The following is a 23,965-nucleotide window of genomic DNA, read 5'->3' on the forward strand; positions in this document are numbered from 1 at the left end:
TCTAATGTAATCTTATCCTTAGCATTAATACCATTATCCTGATTCCAAGCAAAAAAAAAAAAAAAAAAAGGGCAAAGAAAGCAAATTACATTTGGCCAGCAAACTGACATGGCGTGATCGTTATAATGCAGCCCAGAGTAGAGGGAAAAGGGACCTTTGATATAGTACGTATTTATCCCATATGAAGGGACAAATGGTCTGTGCATCAGGTGGCTCGCAGAGTTATGAAACCACATCAGAAAATTAAAGGAATGTATTGCATCATCTTCATTCACTTTGTGAGTTAACATTACTTTTTTCAAGCTAACATGAAGCATTTTGAACTGATGTTAAATATAGATTAGAATGCTCAGATATAAAAAGGATGATTGACCTGAGCAAAATGAGGATTTGAATTTCATCTGCTCAGAAATTTAGAGCAATTTATCCCTGAGTTTTCATTTTGTTCTGTTATGAATATTGAAACTACTAATGTGGATAGGATCTATTCCTGGATTTTGTAAAAAACAATTTCTCAAAAGAATTTAACCTTCTCTTGGCCTCTAAAGAGAATAATATCACAAGAGAAATTGTTGAAAGCTTTTCCTGAGACAGACTGTTTAAGGAATAGTAAAAGCAAAATAGTAACTTGTTTCTAATTTTAGATCAATCAACTAAGCGAAATAACCACATGGCTTTGAGTTCATTGCTGTCCTGGTCCAAGCCACAGGTCATCTGACTTACATTTCACTGTGTCTACCTCCTGACACTAGGTATTCATGATGGGCTTCTATGGACCTCCTACAAGTATCATGGGAAGAGTCTGAGCTCGTGATGACCTGGATGCCCTACCTGGGCATCAGCCTTTCCTGTGACTTCAGCCAGAGTTCAACGCACTTGTGGTGTCCCTGGGAAATGAGTGGCTACGTTTTCCAGAAAGCCAGCTTTCAAATGTGTGGTCTTCTGAAATACCATGTCTTCACTATCCTGAACATCTGGGTGAAAAAACGAGCTTATTCAAGAACTGTTCCTCCTCATGAATCCCAGTCTTTGCTTTTACTCTTTTGTATGCTTTCCAATAGTCCGTCACCACCATCAGAGAGGATATAACCATCACTTGATGGACCTGGCTGGCAAGTATTGTGGGATTGTTCATTTCGCCATTGTCAGTTCCCAACCATGTTGTCTCATGACAAGAGAAGATAGGGGTGGGGCAGGAGATTATAAAGTATTTTGAAAGCTAAATGCCAAAACACTACAGCCTGTGTGCTCCTTGTCTTCTGATGTCTCCACAGTACCACCCAAAGTTCTAGCGTCTCAGTACATCTATGGTTTCTACTCCTGATCCTCCCATGCGTTGCTTCTTTTTGAATGGGTTTCCTGGTCTTTGATTGCATCTTTTGGTGTGTTCGAAGGTCAAATCAAACCACCTACAGGTGGAAAGTTAGTTTGGACTTTTGCTCCATTCAGCTCTCGGTATTTGCTGAGACTGCAGACAGAACTCCCGGTTAACGCCAGTTGGGGTAGGTACCACGCTGTGCAGGCAGAGCCACACGGCAAGGTGCCTCTGAAATTTCAGGCTATTCCAACAGTTACTCCACCTGGTAACACTGGGGCACATCACTGACATTGCTTGGCCAGAACCAAGACATGAAAAAGTGTCACCACCCCGAGCAGCACTGTCCACTCACCTTCAGTGGGTGACTTGTCTCACCGACACCTTTAGCCCGTGCCTGATTCCACGGGCTTTTTCTCCATATTATACACTTTCTTAAAAAGCCAAAACCGATTCCCTAAGTGCTAGAAGGGCTCCACGACCCACGGCTCTGGAACTAGTTGGCAACTCCAAACATGCAGCCCAAATAGCTCCGAGTTAAACCTAAGGCACTGTAGGGAAATTAGAAATTGTTCTGGTTTCCTTTCCTTTCCCTCCTCTTCTACAGCATCTTTGAGCACCCTCTCACATAGCAGTAACGTGAACACCCGATGAAGGTGAGAAGTAATTGATCAGAGCTACAGCTCATGTTTTACACATGAAAATGGGCAAATGAGGTTAATTAAATGGGAAGCGTTAAAATTTATTTGGGTTTTGTTTAGTTATAATTTCACCAGGGTTGCATTTTATAGATGGGTATGGTTTCCATCAGGAAGGTAAACGCAATGATGTGCCTGGGCTGAAAAGTTTTACACAGAGCGTTCCTGAAGTTAATGAAGTGAGCAGCACTCAACATCACAGCTGCTAAAAGCGCCTGGTATTAGCATGGAAGGGATGTGATGTTTACATTAAAAAATAGAATTTCTTGCTGAGAAAAAGATATTATTATCATAAGTCATAGGTTAGTCATTTAAGGGATCAAACTAAAGCTGTTCCAATTAAGCTAAATTAGCCCTTCATTTTAAATACAGAAATATTTTTTCTGGGAGAAAAGTAGGTCTAACTGATTTTTCATTTACACAGGTGGCAACATTCTCCAGAAGTCATCAGCCAGCTCTGCTTCAAAGCATGAGATCAAAATAAGGCCAGAATATATGGATTTCTTTACCCTCTGAATTTCTGAATCTTCAGGCAAGACCTAAGTGAAGTGTCCAGTTTCTGCCATCTTCTGGAGCACTGAAGACTAAAGCTTGATTAAATATTGGGATTTTTGTGGAGTCTCATGATATCCTGCAGCTGAGTATTAGGAAAGAAAAAAAAAAAAAAAAAAAGTCTGATCTTTAAACTATAAGGGGTAAAAAGATGAGAAAGCCTTGACCACCACCTTAAGATCTGGCACAAGGCTAAAGAAAGAAATAACCGGTCCTATCCCAGGGGTGGCCAGGAAAGCCAAGAATGTGAGCTGGGATGTAACCCGAGGGTAAGGTCTACAGGAGAGCTTTGTATATTTTTCTAGGCACACTGAGAGGAAGAAGCGCCTTGGCTCTACCCTTCTGGCACACGGCCGTGCTGCCGACCCCACCTGGGGCTCCGTGGGAGAGGAAAGGTGGAGAAGCAGAGCTCCCAAGCTTGCTTCCCTCCCATGCTGGAATCCACCCAAAAATGCAGTGCCAAAGCTTGACAGAGAAACTTTGCGCTGCTAACAAACAGACCCGCGCAAAGTCACGCAGGCAGGGTTTTATCTGACATTTAGAAAGCTGAGCTTTAATCTGAGGGGTTTTTTTCTGGCATGCTATTAACGGTATGGAGTAGCTTCTTGTGATCCGGTAGGCTTGCAATGCATTTATGAAACACTTGAAATAAGCTGTTTCAATATAGAAAAAAAGTCTCAAAGTGGTGAGAATATGTGATTGTATCTATTTTACAGAGAACAGTCTTAAAAAAACCCAGCCCTTCAGTTTTTAATCAGGTGCTCTTTGAGTTCAGTTTTAGGACACGCATTATGCAGACAAGAAAATAGGACTTTCAGATGAAGTGGGATTTTAAGAGGTGTATTATTACCTGATTTGCATTTAAACTAGCGGAATGCACATTGAGATATTCCAGAGAGATCCACTGCTTTCTCTTCTGCATCCCAGAAAAACGTATTTGAAAAATCGGGCCCTGCACGCCCTTTAGCCCTTGGCTAAAGCATAACAGGGGGGAGCTCTCAAAGGCTATGAACTGCATCAGAAAAATTACTTAATAAAGCTTAAATGCAGTTTTATACGGTAAGTAAATTTTGCTGTTACAAGGGGAAAAAAACCCCGTTTTTCAGCATTTTGTTGGTCGTTTGTATGGCAAAGTTGAGGCAACATTTGGCAGCAGCTGTTCCTGGCTCATTGGGTTGTGGAGCTCTGAGTGAGAGCACCCGGAGTCACATCATCAGGGACGGACTATGGCCCTGCTGCGCCTGGCACTGAGCACTGTCTCGTCACAGTGGGATTAAGTTAACAGCTTCTGTGAGAGAGGTATCAAGCATACAAGGTCTGTTTAGGTAAATCACAGTGTGAGATGTGTAAAAGAAATTCCTGATTGCCTAGACCATGACCTGTCAGCAAAAAATGATTTTGCTAATGCTTGCCTTCATCATCTTTTACCTGGGGCAGGGGGATTCCTGGCATCTCCCTTCCGAAAGCATCCTTCCCCAAGAAGCATCCCTTCTCCTGAGGGATGTTTACTGATGCATGTCCTCCATCCTTCCATTTTTCAGTTTTCTTCCATCACCTCTCGTTATGCTTGTCTGAATACTTACTGAAAGTACAGACTTCTTTTCCATGCAGTAAAACAAACAGATATAAAACAAGGTTTAATTAATTAAAATATAATCCTCTGTCTCTTTTATGACAGACCCTTTGACTTCAGGAGAAATGAATGTTCACCTTCCTTACCTCTGCCAAAGGTGGCTCAGCCTGGCACCTCTGCTCTCCCTGGCTGGGCAACAGCCAGCCTTGGGAAGCAAAGAGTGGAATCATAGAATCGTCTAGGTTGGAAGGGACCTTTAAGATCATCAAGTCCAACCATTAAACTAACACTGCCAAACCCACCACTAAACTCTGTCGCTATGGAACACGGAGGAAGCTGAGGCTCACCGAGCCGTTGCACGGCCACAGCACTGCCCTGTTCCTGCTCCCTGATGCGGGATGCTCACACGGGAAGAAACCACATGGCCCGATCGCTGGCTTTAAGGCTTGTGATTGCCTTGTGCCAGATGCATGAATGCTCCTCTGAGCTCTGACGGCAGCAGGACTAGACCAGACCTGGGCAGGGGCTACGGCAGGGAGGTGCCGAGCCCTCGTCCAGCCCGGGCACAACACGGTGCTTGGTGACTCAAGAAGCCAGCAAGCCCAGAGGCAGATCTTTAGGAAACATTCAGACACTGTCAGTGCCCATATGTTAGGCAATAGCTGAGCAGTGTTTTTAGGTTCTAGATATAGGTGTGTAAATACCAGTTAAATCCCTTCCTTCCCACAGGGAAGAAGGTGCGGTAGCACAGCAGATCCATGTGGAGCACTGCGAAGCCACCCTCCTAAGCAGCTAAGTAGCTCTACCACAGGGCAGCGTCCCTGCACTCTTAGCTCAGCAGTTGTAATTCTCTCGTGGCCTAAGTCCCTTTGAACCAGGGGTGAAGCCCTCTTGAGAGACAGGGATCCGGGGAGAAGCTCACTCCTGCCTTGAGTCACAGCCTGGCCCGGCTGATACCCGCCCCTGCCTCCCCCATGTGCTGCTGCTACCGAGGGCGCTTGGCACCTCTTTCCCTCTGGCTGGCAGAACATCTTGTTTGTATCCCCATAAAGCAAAGCTCTGGACCAGAGAGGTTTTTACCTGCCTCTCTCTAGTGAGCACTAAGAACAGGCTCCAGCCTCCTGCTGCTGGGCACGAGCATCACAGCCTTACCTTACCTTGGCCTCAATTTTAGCTACTCTGTTTAATTGGCAAGTTCTGCAGGTGTTTTGCAGGACATCAGAAAAGAGTATGCACATATTGGATATAACTTCCTTTGAGGGGCCTTGTTATCTCTGCTAGGGCTCTTTATTTCCCGTTCCTTGCCGAGATCAAGCATCCACATCGGATGGAAATCCCATGGTCTCTGTAAGCACTGTCAACATGAGAGAGGCTGACACATCACGCTTGCCAGATCCTTCTGTGCTACAGCAGGTGTCTCCGGTAATACTTTCCATGGTCACCATCATTATGCAGCTTAATGAGAAGTAACAGTCTGATTTTGAAGCAGCTTACATCAGTTTATACTGGCTTCTCATGGATTCGTGGATGCTCTGACTGTAGGTGAATAAAAGACCCCATTTTTAGTTCCGTAATTGTGCTTTGAACTCATTCTTCATTATTTATAGCAATGAGCTTGTAGCAACATTTTCCCATTCTCTATGTTTGTGAAGGTGGGAGGTTTCTCCTGCTCTCACCCAGCACCTTCTCTGCAGACTGACCGGCTGCTGCAACCGGTACCAGCCCCGGTGTTCGCTTGGCACCAGCAATTCTCCGTGGGCACCTGCTATCGGACTCACGTATTTCGCAGGAATCCTGCCTGCCCCTGCCAGCAGTGAGGCAGTTCTGATCTAACAGGTCAGTGCCCATCATGTGTCTTTAATTACCTCCTAGCTGTTCGTTACCCCCAGAAGATGTCAGGATAGAGTTTCCAAGCTCTGCTGTAAGCAGAATAAACAGCAAAGAACAAATGCTAACCGAGCTCAGCACGACTTTCTTGTTCCTTTACAAAGCCCTCTTTTTTCCAATTTCCCCCATGCACTGTCTCTTAAACATGAGGGAGTATTTAAAAAGTGAAATCTCTATTTCTCGGCCCTGAGAGGCAGGATACTGGCCTGCCTACGCTATTGACTTCAGAAATACAATTTTTTCATTATTCCCCATCTTTTACATCATGATCTAAGGCCCTCAAGCTCCTGAGATGCTTGTATTTTAATACCACGCTTTTACAGGAAGAGTTCATCGGTTTGCAAGGATCAATGTCTAAAATGCGCAAATAAAACTGACAAAACAAAAAAACTTCTTCAAACACCTTTTTATTAGTTAAAAAAAAAAAATAAAATTCCACAATACCTAGAGATCCCAAGTGCCCGTGCGGACGGATGCGAGACACGGATCAGTGTGTCTGACCAAAACAGGTGAAGCGAGCGGGTCGGGAAGCCAGGAGGGAGGTGGGGAGGGAGACACACACCCTGGTACACGGCTGCACTTTACTTACAATCGGAGGAGTCTGGCTTACATATATTGTACGGTTGGTTTACGAGGGCAGTGAAAGGCTACAGAGCTGAACGTAGATAGTCTATGGAGAGCGGGATTTTCCTGTTGTAGTGCCAGCTAATATTTCCATCTATGCTATTGGAATGTTCTCTTTTGAGCTCGAAGTCCCTAAGTTGATTAATTGCCTTCATTTTCACCCTGTGAGAGAAGACAGACAGGAAAACAGCTAAATATTTCCAGCGGAAAACATATATAAATAAAATTAGGAGAAAAATCTACGCTGGCAGTCACCACATAAAAACCTGATGGAAAATAAATGAATTATCCCTTCCTTCTGGGAACCAGACACACTCCTCTCTAACTCAGGCCCACGGGGAGAAGGTGGGTGTGATTTTGCACGTGGTGGAAGCCGAGCTCACGCGGGGCCGAGCTGCCACCGGCTGGAATGTCCTGCTTTCTGCTGCCGGCTCTGCCTCCCGCCCCGGCACGCAGCCCGATGTTAGCACTTGCGCAGCCATGAAGTCAGCCGGATTAGCAGGGTTCATTTTTGGGACGCGCAAGTGGTAGCACTGGCACCGGGGGTGGTAGGTGATGGCTGGCGGAGGGCGGTAGGTGCCAGCCGTGGAGCTTCAGGCACGGTGGAAGCAAGTCAGAGCTGCAGAGAGGCTGAAAACTGGGGAGGGAGGGTGGGTGCGTGCGGTGCCACGGGGCTTGCGGAGCGGGCAGCCAGAGCCCCTAGCTCCGAAACCAGAACGGGAATTCCATGCTGGGCAGTAAGAGGTCGTCCTCCCAGAGACGGACATTTGATCCAGGGCGTCAAAAGGACATTGCAGGTAGAATAGATCAAAAATGAAAAGAACTAATATGGGAAAATCTATAGAAAAATCTAGCTTGTTATCTAAAAATCTATAGAAAAATCTGACTTGGTAGCTAAAAGCTCTTCTAAATCATGGCTAGAACCAGAGAAAAGCTATTCTGTGTGACGGTAAAAGCACAGGATAACATTAACTATTATATGTGTGTTTACATGCCCAAATCAAGCAGCGGTTCAGTCTGTGCGATCTGTCACTCACAACAAATTCCTGGTCCCGGAAAAGGAAGTGGCAAAAGTGAGGTCACACGGGCTCAGGTTTTATCGAATAACTCCTGAAAATGGGAATACTGATGGGCTTCACCTGCAGCAGATCTATGACCACAGAAAGCAAAGGGGAGATTGTCCAGAGGAAAATCAGTAACCCAGGTGCGATCTCGCGAGCCCTGGGACCGCCGGGACGTCACTTACCTCGCCGCCTCTGTCGGTGCCGGCCACCGGAGCCCCCTCTCCCGCTGCCCCCGGCTGCTCAGGCGGCTGCGGCGCTGCCAGGTCCTCCTGCCAAGTCACAAGTGAGACGTTTGTCCTTGCCAGCGCACGCAGAGTCATCCCCCTGATCTCAGACAGACTAGTTGAGCAGACTGTACGAAACGTGTCTGAGCATTACACACACGAATAAAATACCGGGTTTAAGAGATGGCAAATATTGCTCAAAATCCATTTTTTGTGCAGCATGTTAGAGCAGATGTCTGTGAAAAAGCAATTCAATTTCTTACAGCCTCATTTAGGATCTTTTTCATACAGAAACCCACGTTAATTTTCTGCAATTTTCTTTCCTGTCACCAAAACCAAACAGAGTTTTGACCCCTTCAATGTGGAGAAATTTGGGAACAACAAATAAATTTACCTGGAGTAAGACAGATTATGCCTAGCCTTTCCCTACATTGCCTTACTCTAAGCACTCACTGCATAGACTAATACTAATTTCAGATGTAGCAATATTGCAGTGGCAGGCATCGATGTCAGGCCTCAGATAAAGTTTCATTATCAAAGGAAAAGCTTTCCTTTGTGTTTGAAGTCCAAGCATTTTCAGAAGCACTTTGGGCTCTTCTAGCTATCTTTCAGCCATTTTCCTATTCAAAGAAGAAGGGAAAAGATTTTATTACCAGGCAATTACTTTAAACATGATTTTGCCACATGGGAAGAGAAGACAATGCCCAGGGGACGGACAGAGAGCAGAAACGCACTTTTGTGGAACCAGTCAGAAAGAGCAGGGGGAAGCAGGAATAGAAGGACCTCCACAGTCCAGCCCCAAATCAGCAGGGAACTCTGCTAGAATTACAAAGCTTCTCTGTTCCCTTTGAACACACATACCCAGCAGTATCCCCGAAGTTTTACTCTCTTTCCCACATAAAGTCAGGGGCACCATAGAAGGAACCTGGGACAAACTTATTACATAAAGGGAAAGTCAATTTTGCATGCAAGTGAGATATATAATTTGAATTTCAATTTCAATATTTTGGAAACATGAGGCCACCGCTTTCCCTGGTGCTGCTGTTGACGCAGCACAAATCAAATGTCCCTGTCAAACCTACTGGAAACAGAACTTTATGCTCCATGTGTTTTGGGGGGCTCCACTCTTCATTGTCTCGTCCAGTCACAACCGCTCTCATCAGTAGGAGAACACTCCTGCTACGCTTGGGACTGAATTAGGGAAGAAGAGGTGATGTGAAATAAAAAGGAAAAAATAGACATATTTCACAGAGTTACATAGATATAAGGTAGATGTCAAGAAAATTTAAGCTGGAAATTGGACTTCAGATCCATTTTTGGCAGGAAGGGGAGCTGGGAGATGGAAGCATTGCAACCTGATTGTCCTGCCACAGGCTTCCTGCTCTCCATACCTTAAGAGATTAATCTACTAAAGAAAGAAAATGGCCAAAATACGAGCCACAGCCCAGTACTGATGTCCGTCGCAGCTCCGGGCATTCCCTTCACCTCCCTGCCGAGAGTCAATTAGCTTGTTTACAGCGAGAGCCATGCACCGGGACTGTCTCCATATGAAAAGCATGGTGTGATTTTTTTTTTTTTTTTCCTAAGAAACGTGCCCTTAAGTTGCATCATGTTGTTGGCTGAAATGACTCTTGCTACTGTCAGCCTGACCTGTGCTAAGAAAGCCCAGGTAACCGAATGACATCCAATTGTGTGCATCACGGAGGCCAGTTTCTGGTCTCCAGCTCCCAGCGCGGCAGGGACCCGAGGCTGCCGGGGACAGGGTACCGCTCTGATGGAGCCACTCAGCCACAGCCTTTGCGAAACAAGTGAACTCTCCTGCTGTCAGCAAACAGAGCTCACTACTCTGAATTTCTGGAGCCTGATCTGGCCTCAGGATCCAGTCTGTGGCTTTAAAACATTTTACATGAGTACAGAGCCATAAGAAGGGACACAACAGTACACATTAGGTCAAAGGAGGTAAAGAGCCTCAAATTGTATTTTGAAGGTTTACAAGCAGTTTTTTGGATTATTAGGTGGAAAGAAAAGAAATCTGCAGTGCAAGCCAATGACAATAGTTGCAACAGCAGGCGCTCCGTAGGATTTTGCAGATGAGGTTACCAGCTGCCTGTGAAACTGAAGGTGAATCGAAGGCGACTGCTGAAAGCACTGAGCTGCGTTGGGAAAACGGGGGGACAGCCCATAGGGATACAAGGACAAGTGCAGGGCACCCCATCTCTCTACAGGGCGTGACCACCTACTCTTCCTGTGGGCAGGGAGCTCAGTTCTGGTAGATGTGGAAACAGTCATGGAAAAGTGGATTTCTTCCTCAGGACCATCCTGAGGACACTGCGTCTGAGAGCGCTGGGTGGGCTGAAGAATCCCTGCTCAGCTATTGTGCTGCTTATTATATCCCTTAAATCATGCTCTCTGCCAAGACTCTGCTCCAGAAGGATAAAAGTGACTCATCCATCTGTTTTTAGAAAGGGAAGCAACCACGGTTCTGGAGAGTGTTTCTAAACCGTGGTGGAGGAACCGGGCACAATCGCAGGATGAAGAAGTGTCAGGCCGTGTTAGGGATGTCGCCTCACAGCCTTTTTCTCACGCGCTTCCCACCCTGCCCAGAATAGCGAGCATGAGATGAGGAAGGGCTGCATTCTTCAGCGGGGCGTTAGCTGGCTGGGGAGTTTGGTGACTAGTCAGGAAAATAATACACAGAGGAGAAATATGTGATGTAAGGGTCTCCACTTTGGATGGAAAGCCAGAAATTCCTGGGTACCAACCCCAGCTGTAACAGTGACTCACAGCGTGATGTTGGGCAAGAAAGCAAGGGTGACAATCCAGCTTCTCTGGAGGACAGCGAGGACTTTGCCATTCCTTTCAGTGTTCATCTCCTCATTAAAAGGGATAAAATGTTCTAAGCGAAAGGCAAGTTGCAACCATGAAGTAATTAGTAACGCTCTTCCTGCTCTTAAATGGCAAGCAGATTTTTTTTTTCCCCTCAGAAATTATGTATTGTCTTAGAAAAAGCATTTAAAATGAGAAAAAAATTGGTTTAGTTTATTATGGGCTCTTTTATTCTATTTTTTTTTTTTTGGGGGGGGGGTGTGTTGAATCTTTTTGGCTAGAGATTAGAGAAAAGTGAGTAGTTTAACATAATAATTAAGGGAAACACAAGACCTTAGAATTCATTACAGGAATGTTATAAAAGTTTTAAAGTATTTTATATATATATAAAAATATATTTCTATATAGAATATATACACTATAGAAGATTCTTATATAAAAAATACAATGTTTCACGAAGGCTATGGAACATAGTTACATGTTCAGGTATCACTAGTGAAAAACTCAACAAATTAGGACGTTATTTATATAAATATTCCTGCACAATGTTAAGAGGTCTTAAATAGAGCATACTGTAGGCTCCTGGGTTCAGATATGGTTCTTTAAAAACAGATTTTAAAAGTCCACAGATTTTGAAAAAAAAAAAAATATTACAATTTGATTCTTCAGATGTCTCTATTTCATGGATTCTATGGAATTCTCTTTTTCAGCTCAGCAACTGTGTTGTATGTTCTGCTAGCTGAGTCCATACATAAAGGGAATTTATATTTTTATCCATGTTATGTTATAGGCCAGTGAGTTTTTTTCACCATCCCCCAAAATTCTGAGATAAAAAAGCTAATCAGGATTATCTTCCTTATCTGACAGAGAAAACACACAGAATCTAAATGTTTTATGCTGAAACATTACTCATCAAAAACTCAACAAATTCGGTAGCGAGCAAGATTTCTTTTCTCATTATTATTATTATTAGTTTAAGGCTGTAAAACCAGAGAGGTTCACTGGCAACCTAATCTGCTACAAATTTAACAGCCCGCAATGGGACATCAATTGCATAAGGCGGGGAAAGGTTCAGCCTCCTGTAGCGCTTGTGACCTTGGGTGTTGGAGCAAAAGCAATGCTCCTTGGCAGCATCCCCAAACCACTCCCTTGCAAACCCTCGGGCAACCTGACACGTCCTATGGATGGGCTGTCCTGGGATGGGTTTCGGGCTGAATGTGCTCAGAGTGATGCTGACAGCTCTGACTAAGAGGTCAACCCGTGATTAAAGCCAGTGGACCCACCGACAGGACAGACAGACAGGAGCACAGGATTCCTGTCTTACCCTACAAATCCAAGTAGACTCTTAGGGTAGCTCTGTTTTCATCCAGCTCACAGCCAGACACTCCTAGGGTTTCCAGGGGCTGCTAATACAAATAATACATATTTAATGATGTTTACATTATTGTCCTACAGGATTACTGGGGCACAGCCTTTAGCGATGAAGCCCACACACAGTCCTGTAGACTTTAAGGCTTCACCAGTGATGCTAACTCAGCTATTCTGCATGTGAAAAACGTACGCCTGGATGCACTAATGAGACTGAGAGGGAAGCAGAGAAGAAGTGCCTGTAGGCAGACTACCCCACCCCATACTGCTTCTGCAGTCTCCCCTGCTCCATGGGACGCTGAAGGATACCATCAGGGTTCATCACGGCATCAGTGAAGTACAGTGAAGCTTAAACATGATGGATAAAGCTTAAATACAAAGGGGAAGAGTTTCAAGTATTTCTTCTACTTAATTGTAAGGTAGTTCAGCTGTTAATTTCCCTGGTCCTCCTGCTTAGCGACCCTGCCCTCGAAGGCCTCTCAGATGCCCTTGGTTGTCCTCAAACCAGGACACTCTCTCCCAGTAGCACTTGCCCTGCCCAAACTGACTTCAACAGGGAGGTCACTCATCAGTTGCTGCTTCTAATTCCTTTGGTGCGACTGCCTTCGTGTCGGTGGCATCACAGAGTTTAACTGAACAGAAATAAGGCCACGAACGTCAACCTTTCTTATTCAAAATGTGCAGTGGTTACGAAAGCGATGAGCTGGGTAGGGGTATGGCACACGTGCGCTGGATCACGCGCAGCGAGAAACATCCAACAAACGCACCCAGCGGTTGCACGTAACTGACAACTGCTCAAATAATTAATGGAGTGAAATAACAAAAAGATCAAAACCAATTCAAAACGACAGAGCCATGAACTGACAACTAAACCATATACAAACTGACAGGGCAAATAGATCTAAAGGGAAGATCTAGGTGGAGGGCGTAGGGAAGCGTCAGCTACCAGGGAAATTCCTCCAGCCCCCGAGGGACATTTTGTGAGTGTGTGTACATACACGCGCTTGCTCCCAGCCACGTGGTGTCTGCAATGCAGCAAACTTTGTGCTGTGTCATGCAGACAAGGAATTAATCCTCTCCAAGACAGGGATATTTAGTAGGTGGCTATCTCACTGAAATCCCTTAACCCCAGGGACTGGGGTGGGAGCAGAGCCGCAGACCAAGCACGTTACAGATGGGTCTCACTCCTTTGCGTATCAGCGTCCTGGTTTGAGGACCAAAAAATTGTGAAGGATTTGTAGTCTTTTAATTTACGTATTTTCTACTTAATACTTAAATCTCCTCCAAAACAGTCAATACTTCCTTGTACTCAGTAAGCAGAGACCAGGCTAGTGCCAAAGCCCTGCTAGGCAATGCCAACGCTACTTGAGGTCTGGCACTTGGCACCTCCTTGTAGGTGCAATTACCTCAGCCCCGTTTCCTTCTGCCTGGCTCCGAGTGCTCCCACCGAGAACATCAAGAAGCAGCGGGCTGCCAGCTGCCCCACGTGTGTCCACATTTCAGTGCCTGCCATGTTCCACGAAGGGCTGGATTCTTCCCTGTGGCCAAAGTTGCCATCTGATACGCCCGCAGAGCTCAACCACCCCATGGCTGCTGCCCCGGAGCACAACTTAATCCAGCATCCTTAGAGTTCCCCACTCCTTGCTAGTATGTGCCTGTCACTGATCCCAGCTGTCAAATGCACAGATTAAATGTCAACAAGCTCTCCATAATTGATATTAATACTGGGAATGCTGAGCTGGGGACATGCCTCCTAGGCCACTCGACTCCCCAGATTCGAGTCATCCTGTAGCACCGCTCAGCGCTCACCACGTATTCACGCAGATCCCCTGGTGCTTTGAACAACCCCTCTATAAAGTCAGCAGGGAACAATACTGGACATCGTTGGAAATAGAAAAAAGACACGAGCAAGTGCTCTTTGCAATTAAAAAGGAGGACAGGATGGAGCACGAGCAAGCCTCAGGACTGGATACAACAGCGGTCTCAAACTTCAGGGGATGGAAAGCTGATGTGTATAATTTCAGGATTGCAAGATTTTAACAGTAGATATTTCTTTTTTAAACGGCTATACCTTATCACTCTTAGTTTATCTCCAGTGGGTCTCTCAAACGCATCACAGTGCCCAGTGCTGCCCTTGGCAGCCCCTGGCTCTATTTCCATTAGCAAATTGTGCAGCACAATAGGAGCAGATCTGGAGAGAGAACAGCTGGTGCCAAGAACCCGGCACAAGCCCCCGGCTCCTTTCAGGGCCCTCACTCCAGAGCAGCTCTGGCCCCGTGGCTATTAACCCATTAGCAGTTGGGATGCACCCAGAGCTCCATCTTCTATGTCATTGCTATCCCAAGGGTATGTAGTGGATGCAACTGAAGTATGGTGAGTGAGGATGGCTAGAAGATTTGCACTCCTAATTTCACAGAATCATAGAATGGTTAAGCTGAAGTATTAAGAATTAAGAATGATTTAAGCTGAAGTAAAATGCTAGAGTAGATAACCCCTCTCTTTCACAGAAACAAACATTTTTCCTGAATTTCTTTCTCCTGTGACTTCTTTCGCCTTGCTTTTCTCCTCCCATTTTCATTCTGCTGCCCACCTCTGGTATTTGGCATGACACCATGATACTGTACCCAAAGCAGTTTCCTGGCTCCCTCATTCAGTCTGCCATCGGCATGGGACACATCCCACTTTTCTTTTTCTTCTTATTCAATCTCCACTTTACCTCTAAGCAGGTGGACGTTGCCAGAAGATGCCAGAATGACAGTTCAGATGCTTAATGCTTCAACCCTCTGGAAAACTCACAGTTTTTGTATATTGCCTGCAATCTGCATAATCTCAAACCATTACTAGGGTGAAGGGATCGCTGGTTTTCTAAGGTACTACCTGTTCAAGGGTGGAAACAGACAATGTTGACCGGTTTGAGCTGTGAAACTAAAACCTGTAAGTTGTAGCTCATCAGTGTTTGATGGAGGAGCTGTCATTTAGGACTGAAGTGGAAGAGGATTGCTGCTGCTTGGTCCTTGCCAGAAGGGGAGACAGTTTGGTATCTGCAGGACAGATTCCTCCCATCAGCAAACTCCTGGGTCTCCTGGATCAACCACCCCATGCCTGGTCAGTCAAAAGGTCAAGGGGGTAGCTTGGCCCCATGGAATTAGGAATCACGGGTTGCACTCCTGCAGCCTAACTGCTGTTGTCTGTGGGAATAGAGATTACTCTTATCCCAAGGGCTTAGCCGAACTTCTGTATCTGGCCTTTTCACATGCTTTCAGGAGGACATTTTGCGTCACTCATAGCTGCTGTTCTCCTCTTTTGTTAGGCTATTCTCTCAGGATTTATATGGCGTGTAGAAGTTTTGTTTCACATCACAATGTGTTTACGTGCAGGTCAGGAAATTCATCAGCCGACTGTCTGAACAATTGAAACAATTTTGGCCAGCCTCGCTTCGCTTTGATTCTGGGTTTGGGTTTGTCGTGACTCATCTCGCTCATGTCGCTATCAACGCTCTTGACCACAGCTCCCTCACGAGGGGCAACGCACCCGGGCTTACCAAAGAGCTGCCAAGTATTACCCTCATGTTCTGTACAAATGGTTGCTGCTTGTTACCACCCATTGAAAGCATCTTCTCTAATGATCAACTTTGCCTTCTTCTAGGGAGTTGTTCTGCTCCTTCACGTGTCCCTTAATCCCCTGACTCGAAACAACCCAGTTTGTCAAATTAGTCTGGAGGACAGAAGACGCCTTGTCTGAATCTGGCTTAATCCGCACAGTTTGGGTCACGCGGCCTTTATCAACAACCACTTGCTTGTTGTCAAAATCAGCACGAAGCAGAGAAGGACGGTCAGGCTCTCTGCTGGAACCAGGCTTTGCCGGAATTGCTGCTGCCCTTGGCTGCCTGCAGAGCTGCTGGGGCCAGGGCCAGGGCTGCGTGTTGCATGGGCATCGGCCAGGTGTGAGGGCAAGCGCTGAGATGCTGCTCCTTCACACCCGGCACATCACAGAGCTCTGACCCTGCCTGGATGCTCCCTGCAGCCTGGCTGCATTTCTGCTCAAGTCCCTGGGCATAACACTTCTCTACATTCATAAGAACACAGGGAGCCAGACTCTTGCCAGCAGGGCCCGCTGACGGGACAAGAGGCAATGGGCAAAAATTGACTAATGTGTCCATCTGAACACAAGGAAACACTATTTTTTTCCTGAGGGTGGTCAAATGCTGACACAGGTTTCCCAGACAAGTTGTGGAGTCTCCATCCGTGGAGGTGTCCAAAACCCAACTGGACGTGGTCCTGGGCAACCTGCTCTCATTGACCTTAAGGGAGTTGGACTAGATGATCTCAAGAGGTCTCTTCCAAACTAAACAATTCTGTAATTATATATAAAGTATTATACAATAATATTAGGCATTATATAAAAGCAGATATTGCTGAAAGCCTCTCATGAAATAGGTAAAACCATCAGCTGTAAATGTTTGCAGTATTTATGACTCTTCTGTCCTGTGCATCACCAAAGAAACGAACATACCTTTTTTACAACTCCTGTAGTGGCCACAATGGTCTCTGCTCCTTCTACGGTCTTGTTTGCCACTGTGTTCACGCTGGCTACTACTGCTTCTCCCACCACATTGGCCTGCTCTTTGGTCTTCTCAGCAACTGGGATTTCAACAAAAGCAGAAAGTCAATGAGCTAGGCGCTGCCAAAAGGTGCCAAATTCACTGGAACGGATTGCAAACGATTGTACCAAGGTAAGAGAAGAAACCAGCCCCGGTACAGTCCTTATTTGGATTTCTTAATATGAGATCACGTCTGATTTTAGATCATGTACGTGAGGGTTTTGGCTGCTCAGAGAGCAGCACTGCAGCCTGTCGGTCTTTGTGAGCAACTGGAGAGTGAAAAATTCACCGTAAGCTGCTAAGAGACAGTTGCACAAATAAGGTATTTCGCATTGCAGACTGCGTATGACCTCTCCCCAGGTACATTCTGTTTGATTTAATACACCTGGGTAGAAAAAAAAACAACAACAAAAAAAGTAATTCAGTCATGAAATTCTCCAGGAAAAGGATCCATTAATCTCTCTTCACGGCAGTCCAGACAGCTGCCCTGTCTTGCAGCTTGGGATACCTAGAAGGATCCCTTAGGGTCCCCAAGACTGTGACTGCCTGACAGGAGTCTCCCAAAGGCCACAGTTTTGGCCCAGCAGGACCTGATGCAAGTAAATCCTCTCTGCATGCTGAGCAGCACTCTTTAGCATTGTGAAATGTCTAAATTGCTGTGAATTATCTAAGTCTGCCAAGTAACATTTGTTAGATTTTTTGACCTGTTCTACTGATTCAATATTTGCTCCCATCCACACAGACTGCAAATGCCAGACCCTGACCTGCTCCTGGCAAGCATTGTCCATTCATCAAATGGAAGGTCACGCAGATCAGCAGTAGTCCCTAGAGACCTTCCATTTGGCAGGAATGATGGCCTTATCAAGAGGTCCAGCAACACATCACAGACTTCCACATCCCTCTCAGGGCTGCGCTCTTACCTGAGGTCACACTTTGCACTACACCTTCCTTGGTTTTGGTACCTGTGAAAGGAAACACACGGTCCATCAGTGCTACCTGGCAAAGAACCCCCTGGTTTCTGGACGCAGGCAGCTTCCTGTTCTTACTGGGTGCGGTGGGGACCTGTGGTGCCAGCACCTCCTGCTAAGACACAAGCCATTTGCAGCACTGGCAGAAGGGACCAGCTTCCTTCCCCAATATAGTCAATGAGTCCCTTTTTGTTGGGAGTTGGAGAACTTAAACTGCACTTTGTCAGGAGGTGTCTAGACCTTAAAAATCTTGATTATACCATGCTGAAGTATGAAAAATTGTCCCTGGAGTATTTCCAAAATGAAAAGAACAGTCAAGTGAAGATAAATCAATGTTAACCTAATTGTAAAAATGAATGTCACCTGGCAAACTCTCACCTACTTCAGTCTTTCAAGACAAGAAGTCACATCTGTTACTCTCCTCTGCCTTTCAGCAGGATACTTGGTTGCAGTGGTCATTTAAAGCTTCATTCTACACCTCTAGTAAAGATTCGAGGCTGGATTTGCAGAACCACCACCCACCTACTACATACCTAATTACTAGATTCCCATTTTAGTGCCTCAGCCTAGGCTGTAAGTGCCTGCTTGCAGCAATACACAGAATGTAGATGTTTTTATCTCGAATTTTGAAAGTACACCATATGTATGCTTACATTGTAATTTATCGTGCTGTTCTGAAGGCAGAAAAGCTAACAGGATGTGAGGGCATTCAGTTCACAACACAAGTAGCCCTTAAGGAATAATTAGCCTCTGTGGTTTTCCTCCAAGCTTGAAGTGACCTGTTACATATCCCTTTGATTTGTAAACTGCAGCACGTATGTTAAGTTATATGGTAGATGGGCAGCCTCCCCTCTCCCCGCCCTCCCCTCCCCCCCAAACTAGATGCTTTTTCACATTCCAAAAATAAAGGATCAAATTTATCTCTGTTGGAAGTTAAATAAACACGTGCCAAAAGGTTCCACTGGTCCCACCTTACTGTATTTTGTAAATCATCTGCATCTATGCAGGCTCTTTTCAAGTTTCCCATACTGATACAACAAAAGGATTTTTATGGCCAATCGTCAGAATGACAGCAATAGAAAGCCAGGCAGATCTTTAACTCCAGAGGTGCTAGAGCATCCATGGGTGTGATGGGAGAAATCAGCTACAAACCACATCACATTCTCATTAGCAGCCTGAAAAACAAACCAGGTGCAGCGCCCTGATAACAACAGATCCAGCCCTGCTCTGTTCTGCCTGATGCATGTTATGTATTATCAAACGTAATTCCTAATTGTTGATTTATTTTGGTGGTTGTACTGGTTCCCTGGGGCAGAACAAAGCTGTTCTATTACAATATGCCCACAACATTTCACTCCACCCTCCCCAACTGAGTTAAAACTGAAGAGATGAAATCTTTGTACTTTATGCGTGTTACTGCTGTAAACTGCAATTCCTAATGATGCACAGGATACATATGCACTGCTGTAAACTGGATTTAATAACAATGCCCATGAAAGTTTCTGTACACAAACGTGTACAGAAGCACAGGTGCAAGGTGCAAGTCTCGAGCCATGACCGAGAGCTCCTGATCGGGCCGAACGCACACAGCTCGGTTCAGCCGCCATCCTGCTTCGCTCCCCCTCCCACTGCCATTCCAATAAAAGACTGCCACAATATTGATGTGACATGCAAGATCTTCTCACATCAGATGCAGATGTTCAAGTTTAACCCTTCTTGGCTGTTTTTTCGGCAAAGAGCTGTTATTAGGTAAGCAAAGTATATAATTTGCTGTACTAGCCTTGCATGTGTTTCAGTTTTGCAGTAAACACAGAGAGTGACACAAGAGCTGTACTTCTGTATATTTTTTTTTTACCAGATTTTTTATTTAAGATGGCTATCTGGGCTCAAATCTTTTGCAAGGGGAGGGGAGTGGGTGAGTGCCATATTTTCTGCTGGAAAACAATTCCAGAAAGGAGGGATGCAGGCAGAAGAAAGTTACCCGAACCCATTTCAGGACAGAAGCGATTGCAGTGGGAAGTGCCACCGCCGGGGAGATCTTCCCTCCTCTTCCTAACCAGGTCTCCTGACCACACCCGATGACTCAGGCTCAGCATCCATCAAGCACCACATGAAATCTGACCTTCCACCGCCTACCCTTGCCAACAACCCGCATCTGTTGAATCAGAAAGCAATCACCTGATGCTCAATCTCATTTCACTCATTAGTGTCTTTGCCTGCGGCTTGTGTACACAGAATTAAAAGTTCATGCATCCTGCCTTTCCTGAGTACTGTGAGTCATCTGTAATAGCTTAAGTATCACAAGGGTACAACCAAGGTGGTGGAGCGCTGTGCAGTGGGAGAAGAGTGGTGGCAGAAAAGGATATTACGATGTGCTACAAATCCTGCAGGATTTTGTGCTGGAGTCACTTCATTTAAGTGACACTTGGTGCGTTGGGGCTTTCTTGGACATGCATGATTGAAAGCTGCTCTGGCAAACTAGAAGGGCATTCTTTTTTGAGGCTTCCTGAATTATAGTATTAAACAGCATTAATGACCTTATACTCAATACTCTGATGCAGCTTTGCATTAACTTCATTAATTAACTTCAGCATCACTTATCCCCTTATTTAAACCAAATAAAAAAGGCAGCCCATTGAAACAACTTCTGGATACATTAACCACCAAGAGCCCTCAGCTGCTTCAGCATATCCAGGGGCTGTTAAAATTTGGAGAGCAGACTTTGATTTTACTGAGTGCAAAGGTGGCCTATGCTACAGGATTTTTCTCTCTTCGTGCACCCTCTTCTCTACCCTCTATGTTCAGCACGCCATGCAGCGGGGCAGGAGCACCCCAGGCTCGTGACTCCCCCAGCGATGGCAGCGTCTGTAACCAGCCCAGCTGTGGCCCGCATTGCGGTGCTAGCACAGGGGGGAGGCACCTCGCGCACAGATTGTGGGAACTGAACCTGCACGGCTCAGAGAGAAGGGATGAGGTGGCCGCAGAGCCCCGATGACACCATCCGCTCCAGGCGGATGCCTCTGCATGAACATTTTTTATTCCTGGGGCGGCAGCGAGTGACTCACCAGATGTGGTGGTTGTGCCCAAACGTCTGGAATCATCCTTGGAGAGTCAGTGATGAGTTAACACAAACCTGAATAAAAGTCAGGGATCCACTTAATCCATCCTAGGCTTTGGGGTACTACCAACACCACCAACTTCCCGACTTTCTGAAAAGTATTATTTTCTCCTAGCATCCAAAAAATCAGGTTGCATCACATAACGCTCCAGCCCAAGCTGCTGGGATAGGGCTCTGCAAAGGAAGGAACAGTTCAGGTCTCCGATTAACCCGTCGTGTGTCATAGAGTGAGAAAAGGTGGCACGGACAACATACTAATCCCTTCAGTTTTAATTGATATACCTGGCCTCCACCTTCTCTATTTAAAAATCAATTTTCTGACTTAACCAGCATCTGGCCTTTATTTTTCCTGCCGGTGAAAGACCGAATATTTCCCAAAGGGCTGAGCATCCCCCAGTGCGCAACAGGAACTGAATCACCCCCAAAGCAAAGCACTATCCAGTGCGTGACAGGGCAGGAATTGGCAGTATACAAAAAAACCCAACAAACCAAAACGAAAAAGGAAAAGGAGAAGGCACTTAATCTTCACCTTAATCCTTATTTGCTCCTCATTCAGAGATTTTGGTTTTCAGAAGGCTTTTAGAAAACTTTATTGAAAAGGTTAGAGTCTCATGAGCAGACTCTGTACCTGATGGCTCTGCAGAAATGAAAACCAGGTCACAGTATGGAGATGTATAGCATGACTGAACAGAGATGTGAGGAATTATGTATAAAAATTTGGAATAATCCTTTCTAACATTGCTCAAATCGGGAAGCAGCCGGAGCAGTGGGGATGCCACAACTTGGCACTTAGATGTGACGTTTCACAGGCTGATGTTTCAATTACTGTAGTTAGTTTAATTATTTACAGGGATGCTGTTTACCTTTTTTCTTGCGAGTCAGGTTCAAATTGAAATGTGAACTGTTACATACGTTCATTCACAGCATGCCAATAGTTGACTGTTTAAAATTTCAGGATGAAGACATTACCAGATCGGCAGCACATAAAGTTTGTATTTAATTTTTAATTTCCAAATATATATCAGGAACTATATAACTGTTTTAAATACAGTAGCTACATACAGCTGCAGATGGTGCAGCATGACAGCAGGAAGAATCTGCATGTAAACCTTCCTACTAAAAAAAACCCCTCACTCCTACATCTGGCAAACATAAAAAGCTGTGTGAGGTGCAGTAATCAGGACCGAAGTAATCAGGCTTGGGAAACTTCATAGATTTTATAGTATCTGGAATATCTGACCATCCAGCCATATAATTATTTGTGCTAGGTAGTGGAGATACCAGATTTCAAGTGTGACCTTGAAGGGGAGGTTTCTGAAACAGCACATTAGCTGAGAGAGGTCTCTAGCAGGACAGCAGGCATGCTGTTTTCCAGATCCTATCCCGTGGGCAAAATGAATTTGGGTGTCCCTTGTAAAGCAAGATTAATGCGTACGTGGGGAATGAATCAGGTTGGTGAACAGGAGAAGGATTACAGGCTAAAACAGCATGTTTGTGGGGAAACAGATGCATCCTGCAATCCTCACTTAATAACACTGCTGGCTCCTCTCAGGGACCTCAGTGTGTCTCTCACAGTGTGGAGGTGAGGTGGAGATCAGCAGTGCTTGGAGAAGGACTGACTCACCCTGCAAATAATCAGTGAACAGTAGTAACAAAAACCTTCCACTTGGGCTTAAGCTCTTTTGCATTGTTTTAGTTCTGCCTCCCCCACAGTAGTGGCTGTTTCTATGTCTAATTTCAGTTGGGGAAACTGAGGCACGGGGAGGATGAGGCACCCCAGGCTTACACAGCCACTCTGTGACAGAGCTGAGGATGTTATCCAGACCTCCTGCCATTCACTCCTAAGCTTTAGCCACAATATCATCTCCCCAGACTTTCTCAGAAACAAACTACGTGACAGCTCATGCTCAAATGTAGACTGAAAATAGTTCTCTCTTACCTACATACATCACCCCTTCTTTAGTCTTCTCTGCAGCCTCCGTCACTCCCTGCTTGGTCTTTTCTGCAGCAGCCACCACACCTTCTTTAGCAATGGAGAAACCTTTCTTAAAGACATCCATTCTTGCTGCTTGCTAGGGTATTACCTGGATGATCTGAGTGAGGGACAGCAGCAAAAAGCACCTGCAGACCGGGACTGCAATATGCAGCCTTACCCTCGGTGGATACTCGGTTTCCCTGCCAGTCTCTGCCTTTGCTCTTACTCCTCCGCTGGATGAAGGCAGTGTGGCAAACCTCACAGCCTTCGCCGGCTCTTATTGATGAAGTGCGCTGCAGTGTAGCCAATGCCTGTGAACAGCTGATACTGAAATATTAATGATATGGATCTGCTTGGGAAGATTTAAGAAGGGAGGGGGAGAGGAGGAGGAGGACAACATCGGTAGGTAAGGGACTGTCTGGAAAATTTCCAGACAGATAAAGCTTTTAAAATATGCTGCAATGCTCTCACTCAAGGATGCTCTCATGTGAAGAGGGAGACTTTTTATCTGAAGAGCTGAGCTCCTGAAAGGGCATCTCCCTGAGGCTGCAGCAGGAGGCAAACACAGGCTCTCCTGGGTCCCCAGGGGCTGGAGAGCATGTAAAGCTGGTGGTGTTTGTAGCAAACAAACAGGGTCAGGTTTCTTGGTCTGGCAGTTACCAGAACCCATCCTGCACAAAACCCCATCAAGAACATTATTTCTAGTAAATACTGAGAGAAAAGGGGAACCAGCTAGAGCTTGGTGCTCAAGTGAAGGGAGCTGGAAGCCCCACTTGCCATATTTGTTAAGCCTGAAGTTGGCCCCTCAAGGCATTAAGTATAAATTACAGTTTTTTGCTCAGCTGCACATACATTACAATAGTTCATTTCTGAAGAATCAGATGCCTGTTGGGGGAAATCCTGTTTCCTATTTGTTTCTCTGAGTTGCTGTAGAGAGAGCTCCACCGCTGCAGAGCGAGACGACGTTTCACACCGACGCCATTGCTCACGTCAGAGGTCTCACCGAGAGCACAGCGGAACCAGAGAACCATCCAGCTGGATACTGACACGGGGAAAATCTTACAGTTTGCAGAGAGGATCCATCCAGCCTCAAGGCTTCGCTAGGAAAAAATACCAAAAGGTATCCTTGTTAATCACAGTTGGATATCCTAATGTGCTTGAAGTTAAACTCAA

General features: G+C 45.6%; 1 protein-coding gene across 1 annotated transcript; it reads right to left on the reverse strand.

Annotated features, from left to right (window-relative positions):
• Positions 1-6,421: 6,421 nt before the first annotated feature.
• On the reverse strand, positions 6,422-23,712 carry SNCG (synuclein gamma). Its single transcript, XM_074155043.1, has 5 exons — positions 22,757-23,712; positions 17,652-17,693; positions 16,644-16,771; positions 7,896-7,982; positions 6,422-6,811 (listed from the first exon to the last, which is right to left on the reverse strand). Exons 1-5 carry the CDS (start codon positions 22,875-22,877, stop codon positions 6,791-6,793), a joined length of 399 nt encoding a protein of 132 aa, XP_074011144.1. The 5' UTR covers positions 22,878-23,712; the 3' UTR covers positions 6,422-6,790.
• Positions 23,713-23,965: the final 253 nt, after the last annotated feature.

Source organism: Numenius arquata, chromosome 10 (assembly GCF_964106895.1).
Source record: "Numenius arquata chromosome 10, bNumArq3.hap1.1, whole genome shotgun sequence".
Classification (NCBI taxonomy): domain Eukaryota; kingdom Metazoa; phylum Chordata; class Aves; order Charadriiformes; family Scolopacidae; genus Numenius; species Numenius arquata.